Genomic DNA, 13,713 nt, shown 5'->3' with positions numbered 1-13,713 from the left:
CACTAATCATCTTAACATCAAAATGATACTATATTTTAGCTCATATATACCATATACGGTCAGCTGGACTTTCCGTGTAGCGTAACCAGCAGCATTTGTTGCAGTACACACATATTCCCCAGTCTCTTCACCCTCTGGCGAAACTACATAGAGACTCCCATCAGAACCTGCAGAAAATTTCCCATTGCTGGGAAAAATTATTTCTCCTTTCTGTAGAAAGAAAGAGAAAAAGTCCAAGTTCTCGGATCTCCAAAAATAGAGCAAATTGCAAATAATTAACTCAATAACAGCTGAATTTTGTGAAAAGAAAATCTAACGAAAACATTTAAACTCTTAAAGGAATATTAAAGTTATTAGTGGCTGAAGCAACTTAACCTGTTGCTGCAGCCCGTTTGCATGAAGCCTACTGTATTTTTAATGTAACACAGTCAGATTTTTCATAGCTCTGAAGACAATGTAAAATGCAGGAAGCCCAATTAAACAAAATAATATTTTAATCTACATTACAGCACTGCTTCTACTATTCGTGGCTTCTACTGTTTATGGCTGAGATCAACAAAATATTCTGAATTAACTAAGAAGTTTGGCCTTGAAATTCTATCCACAGAAATTAACCAACTTCAACTAACTTTTCATACTCTTTCAGAGTCACTGTCTGAGCAGTAAAAATAGAAGCATGTGATTCTCATGCAGAAAAAAATGTTATTTTGTTTTATATATATATATATATATATTGTCATATGAAAAAAAAAATCTATAACCTAATTCTTTAAAAAAAAAAAAAATCATCATTTCAATTTAGTAAATGTTGGTATTGGTTTCTGATGTAAAAACAGGCCTTGTATACATTGTATAAAATGTTTCTTAGCAGACCATTCCTTATCTATACTGAAAATTATATGCAGTAATAAGGGAGAAAAACTTCTACTGCACATCACTCCTCCTGTGTTTCATTCCCAGCTAAACCAATAGTTATCTGTTCTAATCGTATAATCATAGAGTTACTCAGGTTGGAAAAGACCTCAAAGATCATCAAGTCCAAACGCAGCCTAACCATAGAACCCTAAATCTAGCAACCCTCTGCTAAATCATATCCCTGAGCACCGCATCCAAACAGCTCTTAAACACATCCAGGGACGGTGAACTCAAACACCCCTCTGGGGAGCCTATTCCAGTGTTTAACTATCCTTTCTGTAAAGAAGTGTTTCCTAACATCCAACCTAAACTTACCTTGGCACAACCTGAGGCCATTTCCCCTCGCCCTGTCACTTGTCGCCAGTGAGACCAGCCCCGTTCTCACTGTAAGGACCTTCCAGACACTGGAAGAGACCAATAAGGTCTCCTCTCAGCCTCCTTTTCCCCAAACTAAACAGCCCCAGTCCCTCAGCCTCTCCTCATAGGGCTGATTTTCCAAGCCCTTCACAAGCCTCACTGCCCTTCTCTGGACCTGCTCCAGCACCCCAATGTCCTTTTTTGTACTGAGGTGCTCCAGCACTCGAGGTGAGGCCTCACCAATGCTGAGTACAGGGGAAGGATGACTTCCCTAGTACTGCTCACCACACCATTCCTGATACAAGCCAGGATGCCATTGGCCTTCTTGGCCACCTGGGCACACTGCTGCTCATATTCAGCTGACTGTCCATCAACACACCAAGGTCCCTTTCCATCAGGCAGCTTTCCAGCCACACCTTCTTTCAAACAAAGTTGTTTATAAGGTCTCAATCAATTACATCAGCACAACTTCTGATGCAACAGTGCCTTCACAGCAATGTCATGCAAGCTGCAGGACACCTTGAATAACTATTATTACCAGAAATTATGCTAAAAAGAAAAACAACTAACCATCTCAGCCTGATTTTCAGATGGTCTCAAAAAAGTTGAGGTCCTCCTCAGTGGACCTGTTGTCAAGGACATGACTGAAAAATTACAGACAGCTAACCACCCAATGCCATTATTAGAGACACTTTCCTCTATGAAAAAAAAAAAAAAAAAAAAAAAAAAAAAGTCATTTTAAAGCAATCCTAAACAAAAATGTGCTTTCAGGCTGTGGCAAGTTGTGTAATCCGAAATTACCAACTCATAACAGGAATACTAAGAATTTCTGAAGTATTGAAAATTGTAAAGTCACAACGATAACCAAAGAAGCCTTTCCATAGAAGAGAACCTTGATGTATAGCTAGACCATAGCCAGAAAGCACAGAAACAAAAGCAGACCAACAAACAGATATCTCCAGATCCCTCATAACAGAAGTGTTTGGTTGCACCTCTTGCCAAGTTTTAGGACAATTAAAAGATGTCTTCAATTCATCATCCGTCATGAACAGTTCAAAGATGAGACATTACCTTAGACCAAGTAATAGATGGCTTAGGAACTCCACTTGCTTTACATGGCAGTGTTACTGGGATTCCTTCAATGGTGCTGAAAATCTGCTGTCCATGCTGAATAATGGGCAGAACTGAAAATAAATGCAAATATTAAAAAAATGTAAAAGACATATTTCCAACCACAGTACAGCTCATTCAATAAAACTCTCAAACTCAACTACTGCTTCATACAGATTGCAAAAGCTGGCAAATGTTCAGCCTGTTCTCTCAACTCCCAAATCAGAACTGACCTGCCACCTTCTCCTCCAGTCTTTTGACAAAATAAATACCTGTTCATAATGAAGCATGTCAAGGAAGGATTTGCCACACTACTCAGTGGTGGCATTTTAGGCTTAGTTCCTGAAACAATTTTATACTGCATCTGAGGATGGGCTTGGGATTTTTGGTGCTGAATCAACTTCTAGCAATGGACAACATCCTTTAAACAGTGAAGGATTGAAAGCAAAGAATGAATTCCTCTCCAAGAACATTTCATTTCTGTAATAAATGCTACAAAGTTGAGCTAACTGCAGTGATGGCATCTGAAGGGACTGGGCTGTTAGACGAACTTTATAAAACCAGTAGATCACAACACAAAATCAATAACAGGAGGTGACAAGAAACCCCCTGCTTCACCAAGCTGGAATTCAACAGAAAGAAGGGGGTCAGACTTAAGTTTGTAATAGCAAGAACTAGATCTTTCAAAAAAGCATAAAAATATATTCCTTCCCGTTCCCCGGTTCTGAAAAATTCCAGAAACTGATGTTCACATGGAAGACCCTTATCAGGCACTGAATGTTTTTCTGCTTAACATAAACATTAAAAAACAACAGGTGTTGTTAACATAAAATAGTGTTCCAGCATCTTCAGTTCATCTTAATTCAACAAACGAGAAACTTCCAGGCTGTAAACCATGAAGCAGCTAGGAGCCCACACACAGTTAATACAAGTATCCGCAGCTGCAATACAGATGGGTTACCACAGGCCTTATACTTGTCTTAGTGTAATTTCTGATATGGTTAAGAAAAAAAGAAAAAAAATTGCCAAGCTCACAATTTATTTTAATTGCAGTTCTCCTACAAGTTGTGCTTCTTTTTATTACTTACTAAATGCCTCCAACACTGCCTGTCATGATTTTCTTGCAAATTCCCACTTGCATCTGTTTTGTTAACAAACCTCAAGTCTGCAGTCTTTACATATTATTCAAAATGAGGATTTTTTTAATGACCACAAAATGATGTTATTTTTGTTTCAATTTAAAAACATTCTCAATTCTTCAGTTCCATCCCGTGAAGTGGGCCTATTTCCCACAATATTACTTTACAAAGTAACATCAGTATAAATAGAAAATTTTAGAAGTTAATACAACTGTCATGTGAAAGCTCCAGTGAGATTTCCTGTTAGTAAGATACACACACTCTTCTTGCAGCCAGCACAAAGTACCAAGACAGTGCTCCTTACCATACACATTAACAGTAGTGGTTTTGTTGTTTGTCCCAGCAACGTTACTGGTCATGCAGGTATAATCACCCCCATCCTGCAGCCGAACTCTTTCAAGATGCAGGCTCCCATCACTTCGAACATTAATGTAAGGGTTGGGAACCAGCTGCCAAAAGAGTAATGTAACATTTTACTAAGAAAATACACACTTGATAGTCTTCATTTTGGTATGTGCAGCTTTATTCTTTTTACTCTTTCACACTAAAATAAAATTCTGTGTTCCAGGAGAATTTTACTAAAGTTTTTCCTACTTTCCACCTTTCATAAAAGTTAACTTTAAATAATACTTTGGTAGCACCTCATATATCGTGCTGGAGTGAAATTAATGTCTCTAGTGGCAACTCCGCTCTGCTACAGCACATATCCAACCACCAGGGTAGCTTATAATCATGCACTAAAGCAAGCGCAAACCTAGCTGACTGATTCTGTTGCGCTTTGTATTTGTTATTCCAGCAACCGCTTGACGTCACAGATCAACTCTCATGATTGCAACTACTTGTTTCTCTTCCATAAACAGATTACTTTCATTGTTGTTGTCAGAAACTTCTAGAAAGTCTTGGTATAACAATCACAAAAGAGACCAGCTCTGAAGCATGCCTTCACCCTCTAGGGATGCTGTATAGACTCATGTTATTCTTTAACGTATTGGCAACAGAAACATTTTAAAATTATCCACTGCAAAAAATAACAAAGTTGTATCTTTCACCAAAAAAACAGTATTTCTTTTTTGAAATTGTACACCCTCTAGCAATACTAAAAATTCATAGCTATCTTTACCAATCAGCTAGAATAGCACAGCAACAAAGACTGGCCTTATAGAAACACTGTCTTATAAGAAGTGGCTGAGGGAGCTGGGATTGTTTAGTCTGAAGAACAGGAGGCTAAGAGAAGACCTTAACACATTATAACTACTCAAAAGGAAGGTGTGGTGAAGTTGGGGTCAGCTTCTTCTCCTGTGTAACTAGCAATAGGATGAGAGGGAATGGCCTCAAGTTGCATCAGGGGAGGTTCAGGTTGGCTATTAGGAAGAATTTCTCTAAAACAGTCGGGCACTGGCACAGGCTGCCCAGGGAGATGGCTGAATCTCCATCCCTGGAGGTGCTCAAGAAATGTTTAGATGTACAAAGGCACATGGTTTAGTGGGGAGATATTGATGGTAGGAGAATGGTTGGACTGAATGAGCTTGGAGGTATTTTCCAACACTTCTGATTTTATGATTCAAACACTAATAAACTGTCATTTCTCAAGGCGACTGGCTGAACTTAGGATGACAGCAGGTGCAGAAACTCATAAGCAGCTTCTCTCTTGCAGATACAGCCACCTGGCTTCTCCTGGGCAGGCAGTAGCTCTTCCACTGAGTGGTGCTGGTCAGTTGTAAAGTCACTGCAATGCCACTGGATCCTTGTTTTCAGTGAACAAGTCCAACGTCATGATAGACCTCTATTTGTAAACATAAAATCTATCCCTAAATTTGAATATCAATCTCTGGAAATTAAATCAGTGCATTACCACGGCTTAAAAACATCTGCTGCTCATTTTCTGTATCAACAAATCTTGTAAGAAAGAAAACAGTCTTACCACCATACTGTTCTTAATCCACTTCCGGTCTGGAATGGGGTTTCCAGCAAGCAGAACACATGGCAAAGTGAGCTGCTGCCCCTCAATTACATTGGCTGTGGCTGGGCTTATTCCAATCAGAGGTGCAACTTGATGGGGAAAAAAAAAAATATGACAATAACTATTATAGCCAGCCAATTGCCCAAGATAATAAACAACTCCTTAAAAGCACAGTTATTGTCAATGCAGGATGTTTAGTGTTCTCTTGGTTCACTAAGATTTCTTCCCAGCTGTAGCAATGTGTTGCCATAAGCAAGTTCACTGTTACTTCTTTTTTTTTTATTACATGGTAGAAAATTATTAGGATTCATCATGACGGTGATTTTCATTCCTTAATCAATTTGCTAAGCAATAAGAAAGAGATCAATGAATACATCATTTTTAAGGTCCATGTTACAGAGTGTAGATAGAACTTTTCTAAGCTGGTAAAAAGACATTATAATGTGAAAATTTCAGTGAATTCAATGACAATATCCAATGCAAGTATCTTCTGATTTAGTTTGTGGTGCTGACTACATTTGTGTAAGCATTGCAAGCATTGCTACAGATACACAGCTATATCCCTGTGTATGTACGTAACACATTCACATCCTATTCATCATAAACAAACAAACAAAAAAAAAAAAAAAAAAAAAAAAACACTCACTGTTACCTATTCCAGCATATTATCCCATGTATGGAAATGCTGTCAATCTTCCCTTTCCCTGGTATCATTGACATTAACCATACTCACCCAGTCCAGTTACTGTGATTGTGGCTGGCTGTGACTGAATCCTTCCAAACTGGTTTTCAGCTTCACAGACATAAGTTCCTTCATCACTAACCCACAAATCTACAAAAGGAAAAAAAAAAAGTGAAATGACACTAAAAAGTTTGCAGTGCATGAATACTCTAGGTTTCCATTTTTCACCTTTAAATATTCTTTTATTTTTAAGATCATTTCTTTCCCACTCTCAGAAAGGATGGAAACAATGACTGAGTACTTGATTGAAAAGGTGTGATACATACAATACTTCTCAGCACTTTATATATTGCATATACTTTAATACAGTATACACTACTGTGTAAAAATGACACCTAGTATTTACACATCCACACCTGCATATACTCCGAAATGCTCCAGAGAACTGAAATTGCAAAGACACTTGCAGAATTCCCAGCTGTTGCCCAAATTAGGACTTGCTTAAAACAGTAAGTTTAAAAACACTTCTTGAGAGAAAAAGAATAAAATAAAATTCATAGCTCCTCATTATTAACAGAGACCACAAAACACATTTATTTAAACAAAAGTGTAATTATTTCAATGAATATCAATGAAGCCGGAGACCAATCACAAGTGAATTCACAAACTCAGAGGAAAACAATGCACACCAACAGCAAGAAAATCAGTATCAGAAAAACAATCTCTGATAAAATCTGTTGTTTTTTAAAAAGTTAACTATTTTAGACAGTAGTATTATAATTTAAATGCATCGCATACATTGTATTTCCCTCTAGCACATTTTCTTTAATAATTTAGTCTACTTACTATTAATTGACAGAGCTCCTGTTCTGAGCTGACTGATGGAACTAACAGCAAGTGGTCTTGAGAAAAGGGAAGCACCATTCAGCCGCCTCCATTTAATCTTTGGTTCTGGGTAACCCTGAACATAGCATGGCAGTGTGATATTGGAGCCAACATCCACAGATTCATCACTGGGTTCTTGCGTAAAAATTGGGGGAGCTGGAAAAAATACAGAAAAAAATACATAAAGTCAGTATGGGGTTTCATCATGACAGTAGCGTTCTACTTACAATACTAACAACCTTCACTTACCTCCTAGTACACATTATTGTTTTCCTAACAACAGATTCCCAATTCTAGCAACACTACACAAAAGTAACCTAGCATGCTCTTCATGAATAGTGAGGAGTTCAGATATGGGCTAAACATCACCACAAAGTAAAAATAAACAAAAAAGAAGATATAACCATCCTTTTCAAAAGAATGTGAGTGTTCAGATGTTAGGATTTCTCCTCTCCAACAGATTCGGCCATTGGTTCAGAAAGTGTACATGTCTAACAGAAATACATATTTTAATGGCCAGAGGCAGTTAGAAAGAAGCAGGAAACGGATAGGAAGGGCTAAGTTACAGTAAATTTACATTGTAACACAAATGAAATACATTCTCTACATGAGAACTATGTTAGGTTGAAGTTTGAACTGTTTCCTCTTTCTCTGGCTCTCTCTTCCTCCTTGTAACTTTTGCTTTGCAAGAGGAGTAAGAATGAAGGAATGTTTGGAATCCAAGTATTGCAAGGAAATTTAGCTCAGTGAACACTATCAAAAAGGTGGGACACTGTATTACGTATGGAAACACTGTATTAGAACATTTACTGTTTAGTTGAAAACTACTTCCTACTTACAGCCAACATCTAGGGTTATCTTTCCAGAAGCTCTCCCTGCATCATTGGTAGCCACACAGGTATAATCACCAGCATCCAGCTCTTGTGTTTCCTGGATCTTCAAAAGACCCCGATGAGTATCAATAATGAGAAATGCCGATGCCCTCAACTCTAAGTCACCTAAGTTTAGACAGAAAAAGTAACTGAAATATAAAGAGGGTATTTATCAAAATTACTCTAACAAAACGTTGTTCAATTCTGAGATTAGTTCACAACATGACTACTCGTTCAGCAGATTAGTATAGTCAGATGATCATTCAGCTCAGTGGGAAAAATCATTACTGCATTAGATACAATCAGATTTTATTTATATTCATTTTACAAGGGAAATACAAAGTTAAGTAGCTTTGGATAGCTATCAGTGTAAGGACAGTATGCCAAGCTGTATTTCTCCTTCTCACGTTAGAGGCTACTTCTGGAAGCCACTTGTCTGCCAGACCCATGCCAAACTGGGAGCTCTGTAAAACCCGGAAAGCAACTCTGCTATCTGTCAAGTAGGAGCCAGGATACTTCTGAGTAATGTTCAGAATGTGTCCACGTACAGAAAGATATTATGCAGCTTTTGTAGCATATAGTCAAACATTTTATGATAAAGCATTAAACATAGCTGAGTGTAAGAGATGCACAGTTTTTTCTTTGTAATTACTGTAAGGTAAGTTCATTCACTGTATTTAAATAGAAGTGAGATCTCATGTCCTGGATATTAAGTGCCCTATCTTCTAGATTAGAGAATTTCACAGGTCAGTCACTGTTTGAATACTACATAAAGCTTCTGAAAAAAATAAAGTCACTTCAACATCATTGCTCTAAGCACTGCTGTTAAAGTAAATAAATCAAACACAAAGAAGTGCACCTTTAAACCATTTAACTTGAGGATGTGGGATTCCAGTTGTTTTACACTCCATAATAGTTGTGTCTCCAAGAGCAACCAGAATTTCACTTTGAACTACGGTCACTGTTGGGCCCTCTAAAAAGAAACAAGGAAAAAATGAGTATGCACCCAAAATGCATACCATTTTTAAGATGCAAATGATAAAAGATCAATCTTCTGTTACTATATATGACATATTTGACCTAAAAGTCAAACAGACTAAAAAAATCATGTAAGGTATTTAAAAAAAAATAAGAGAAAAGTAGAGTTTGGAGTATCAGAATACATGAACTGTATGTAGAATATACAGGCATGTAAGGAAAGAACTGGAAGAGTCTGACTATGTAGAAAGTAAAAAGAGACTTTCTCTGCCTCTCCAACTGAAGACTGGTCATTAATAATTTTGGTACTCTGCTGTTAATACACAACATAGTGTCTAAACAATTTGGACTAGGACTCCAGGGCTAAGTATACAACAGAAGTTAGAAGAAAATTATTCCTTCTCCAAGGACATACTCAGTTTTGCAAGCCTACTCTACCATATTTTGCTTTGCTTTTCTGGAGTTTCAGAAAAATTCTACAAATATGTTCTGCACAGTTCTACAGATTAGCACTCTGAAGCTGGAATAACTTGCTTTTTACTTTTACTTCATTACTTACCAATATATGTAAGAATGGATATCTGTTTCTCTGTCCCAGCTGAGTTACTTGCCAAGCAACCATAAACTCCTGCATCTTTTGGAACTGCCTTTCTTATGATCAGGGTGCCTTCTGGGGTCAATCTATACCTGAGAATCCACAGAAGACCAACCAAAACAGTTAGTTAATGAAAACAGAAAAACCATTTCACACACACTCCAACAGTATGACCAGATAATCTACAGATAGATACTGCTGTCTTTATCTCAAGCTAAACAGTTATTATTAGTTGTAGTAGTAGTAGTACTTCTGCATAAGGATGCCAACACATGTTGGAAAGAGCACTGAGTTTAATCTCATAGAAAACTTCTGAAGAAAGTAATCATAGTATTCCTATTTTATAGATAAGGCAACCGAAATCATAGAGTAACAAAGACAAAAGTCAAGGTACTTTTTTCCAAAGCCCACATGCTCCTGTGAAAGAAAGAGAATATTCTGACATTGTTCAAAGCTTCTTACTCACACAGGAGGGGAAAATAAAAAAAGAAAAAAGAAAAAAGAAAAAAGAGAAAGCAAAGCTACAATCCTTACCTGTTTGAACCAATAATAAACATTTCATTGTGTGTCCATACTACTGTTGGCTTTGGATAACCAGTTGCAGAACACCTGATTGACACTTCAGAGCCTTCTATAAACGTTTGATCCTTAGGCGAAATGACAATCTTAGGTGGCTCTATTAAAAGAAATGAAAAATACAAATTAAAAAGATGTTTTGTAAGCACTTGCACATTATAAATACCACTTTATTTCTGACAAAGGTGATGATCATTGTTCTCCTACAGCTGCTTCTTCTCAACTGAATAATGAACATTGATTTATGTCATGAATTATTTCATAAGGCCTATTACTGCACTAGAATACAATCAATCTCATAATAAATTTTTGTTAAAGTCTCTTCCACTTAGAGCATTATTCGAAGAGTTTCTATTCCTTGAAATAGCAATCCTCTTTCAGAACCTATGCACTTCTTTTTCTCTACCACAGTGTACCAGTTCCTCCACATAAAACATGCAAGCCTTTATAAAGAAGTTCAGGACTAAGGCTACATGGGTCACATGAATTCTCATGCTACCAGTTTGCTTTGCTCTGAGATGCATACACTGGATCTCCCAGATGTGAGCATTAGGCCCCCTCTCAGTCTTCTTTTCTCAAGGCTAAACAGACCCAGTTCGCTTAGCCTTTCTTCATATGCTCCAGGCCCTTCACCATCTTTGTGGCCCTCCGCTGGACTCTTTCCAAGAGATCCCTGTCTTTTTTGTACTGCGGAGCCCAGAACTGGACACAGTATTCCAGATGAGGCCTTACCTGGGCAGAATAAAGGGGGAGGATCACCTCCCTTGACCTGCTGGACACACTCTTTTTAATGCACCACAGAATGCCATTGGCATTTTTGTCCATGAGGGCACACTGCTGGCTCATGGCCAACCTGTCATCCACCAAAATGCCCAGGTCCCTCTCAGCTGAGCTCCTCTCCAGCAGCTCATCCCCCAACCTGTACTGATTGTACACCAAATCCAGTGTACAGAAGAGTAGATCTCAACATTTTTTACATGTAAGAGTTTACATGTAAAGTAGTAGTTTACATGTAAAGTAGTACATGCTTGGGAAGCAGAGACTGGCAAGCCTACCTCAACACACTGCTGACTTTAAGACCCCTGTGCTTTTGTAGGTCTAGTAAGAAGCACACAGTAATTGCCTTGCACTGTAACTGCATAGGTGCAACTTAACTGCACTGTCCTCCATGATCACAGCAGTGACTTGAGTGGTCCTGCTGTGCATCTCACTGAATCTAAAAGCAAGTTTCCCAAGAAACACAAAAATAGTTTTAAAGCATACGAATCATGTACTAAAATGGTTAAATAAAAGGATGTACATTTTTATTTGAATTATTTGCACCGTATTTTGTGTTTTGAGCTTCACAAATAATTGACATCTGTTAGTATCTCAGGAAAATTCATCCACAAGGTTAAGCACATAAAACCCCACTTTCAAGAGAATGTAGCTGTTGTTCTGAGGAAGGTGCTTTGTTGTGCTGTGTCACCTGGTGGCCTGGGGGAAGCAGGATTCAAATACCAGGACTCCTGAATACTGTTTCAGCCATTAACAGAACATGCAAGTGTGGAGCAGATCCTGCAGCCTTTGTAAAAACACATGTAAAACCACACAGTTACACTACCGAAGAAGAGAACATTAAACAGAAAGTAATTTGTACACAAAGTTGTAAAACTAAACACAGATGCAGTTATATTGTCCCTTTCATTCATGGTCATCAGCCCTCTACAGCTTCATTTTTGTTAGAGGGAGAGGACCCTGCAGGAATGGCACTGGAGGAAGGCAGAGCAACAGCTTCCAAAGTACTGGGATTACATCCAGACATGAGGGACATGTAAAGCAAGAAGCGTATGCAACTTACAGGGCTTTCTTCAAGTCATTGATTATGTGTACAGAGTTCTCAGGTATTTCTGTTTCACTGTGGGACACAAGGAGATTTTCTGCATGCTCTAGTTTTAGGGAAGGCCTATACTTACACTGACAGTAAGAAACTGCTTCAAACAGCCATCACCACTGTACTTTGACAATACATCACTGCCAATGCAGCACTGCTGTGGGACAATAACTATCAGGTGAGTAAAAGAAGGTGGAAGTAAAAATTTATCATTGACAGTTGATGAAACTTCTCAAGAGAACAAAGGTTAGCGGTAAGACTTCAGCTTCTGAAGTATTCATGTTTGTAAACTTCCTTGTCCTTAATGTTCATTTAGTTTACTAGAAGCAGTTAAATGTAACATAAAAAAGGACAGCAAATATCTTTTTTTAAAATTCAACATCAGCAGCTGAACTGTTGTGGTGTTTTGTGTTTTTTTAATCACCTTTCATTAGTAATAATTCAAATTGTTCACTGGGTACGTAATGTAACAAGGCTGAATAAGAGCAACTATTTAAATGTACCTAAGATCAAAAATCATCATTCATCCACATCTGCATAGACTTGCTGCAACTTCCACACTCCCCGCTTTACCCCCCCACCCCCAAAAAAAAAAAAAAAAAAAGTTTAATTTCTTCTTCTGAACTTTATGAAAGCAGATTCTGTCTTAGAACAGATGGAGCACCTTCCATGGGTGCAAACTGTTCCCTAATGGTTTCTGGCAGTTTCAACCCATTCTCACTCAAGCTCAACTGACCTCCCTGCACTTCCAACTATCAAGATACTGCAGGAGCAGGTGTTTAGCACAAAGCTCTATTTCTAGTGATACAGGAACTGCAGTTTTAGTGTGAAAAGTTAATTTTCTTCAGATACTGGAGTCCTGTGTAACCACTGTGATGTCAACAAGTTTTTGTGCAACTCTGTTGCACAAATAAATAAAAATAAAAATAATATATTATTATTATATTATCATTATATATATTATATGTTATATATTATATATTATTATATATATTATATATATATATTATAAATTAGATATTATATTATAATATGTATTATTTTTATTTTTTTACATGAGTACCAGCAAGGCAGAGGGGGATACAAAAACCACCCCCAAGTCCTTCTCAGCAGGTCCATGCTCTATCCAGCTTGCATTGGTAGTGAAGGTTGCCTCAAGATAGGTTTAAGACCTTGCACTCATCTTTGATGAACCCAAAGAGGTTTCACCTGGGCCCACTGCTTGAGCCTGTCTAAGTCCCTCCAAACGGCACCCCACCCTTGGGGTGTGTCCACCACATCGAATAGTTTGGTGACATCTGCAAACTTTCCAAGGGTGGACTCAACCCTGCTGTTGATATCACTGATCAAGTATTAAAGAGTCAGTACCAATACTGACCCCTGGGGGACACCACTCATCGATGGTCTCTTCCCAGACACAGCCATTGACCACCACTCTGTGGCTTCAGTCATGCAGCCAGTTCTTCATCCATTGAACAGTCCCACCCATGAAATCCACATCTTTCCAGTTTGGAGAGAAGGATGTCATGGGGGACTGTGTCAAAGGCTTTACTGCAGTCCAGACAGATTACACCAGTGGCTCTTCCCTTGTCCATTGATGCATTTTGTTGAAGTTCTTCTCCTGCTATGCACAATCTAAACATAAAAACTTAAACTATAACTTACTTAGCTGAATTTGTAATAAATGATCCAGAAGACACAGAAATTGGAGAGATATTTTTTTCTAGATGAAAAAGTTTTAGTAAAGCTTGCCTCTGTAGTGTACAGGATA

General features: G+C 38.0%; 1 protein-coding gene across 6 annotated transcripts in view; it reads right to left on the bottom strand.

Moving 5' to 3' along the window:
* Positions 1-13,713, bottom strand: part of HMCN1 (hemicentin 1) — a 183,331-nt gene that overhangs the window by 106,288 nt on the left and 63,330 nt on the right. For all 6 annotated transcript variants that reach the window (XR_011904486.1, XM_072343169.1, XM_072343164.1 and 3 more), the window contains exons 12-21: positions 10,028-10,169; positions 9,458-9,585; positions 8,780-8,893; positions 7,888-8,046; positions 7,010-7,204; positions 6,215-6,313; positions 5,443-5,570; positions 3,826-3,970; positions 2,344-2,456; positions 51-210 (exon numbers count right to left, since the gene is read on the bottom strand). Coding sequence is in view for 5 of the 6 variants with exons in the window: in XM_072343169.1 (XP_072199270.1) it covers positions 51-210; positions 2,344-2,456; positions 3,826-3,970; positions 5,443-5,570; positions 6,215-6,313; positions 7,010-7,204; positions 7,888-8,046; positions 8,780-8,893; positions 9,458-9,585; positions 10,028-10,169 (1,383 nt within the window). In the remaining variant the exon portion in view is untranslated. The remainder of the gene's footprint in view (positions 1-50; positions 211-2,343; positions 2,457-3,825; positions 3,971-5,442; positions 5,571-6,214; positions 6,314-7,009; positions 7,205-7,887; positions 8,047-8,779; positions 8,894-9,457; positions 9,586-10,027; positions 10,170-13,713) is intronic.

This window comes from Excalfactoria chinensis, chromosome 8 (genome assembly GCF_039878825.1).
Source record: "Excalfactoria chinensis isolate bCotChi1 chromosome 8, bCotChi1.hap2, whole genome shotgun sequence".
In the NCBI taxonomy this organism is placed as follows: Eukaryota; Metazoa; Chordata; class Aves; order Galliformes; family Phasianidae; genus Excalfactoria; species Excalfactoria chinensis.
The sequence above is the reverse complement of the archived record's forward strand: the minus strand, read 5'-3'. Positions and strand labels throughout refer to the sequence as shown.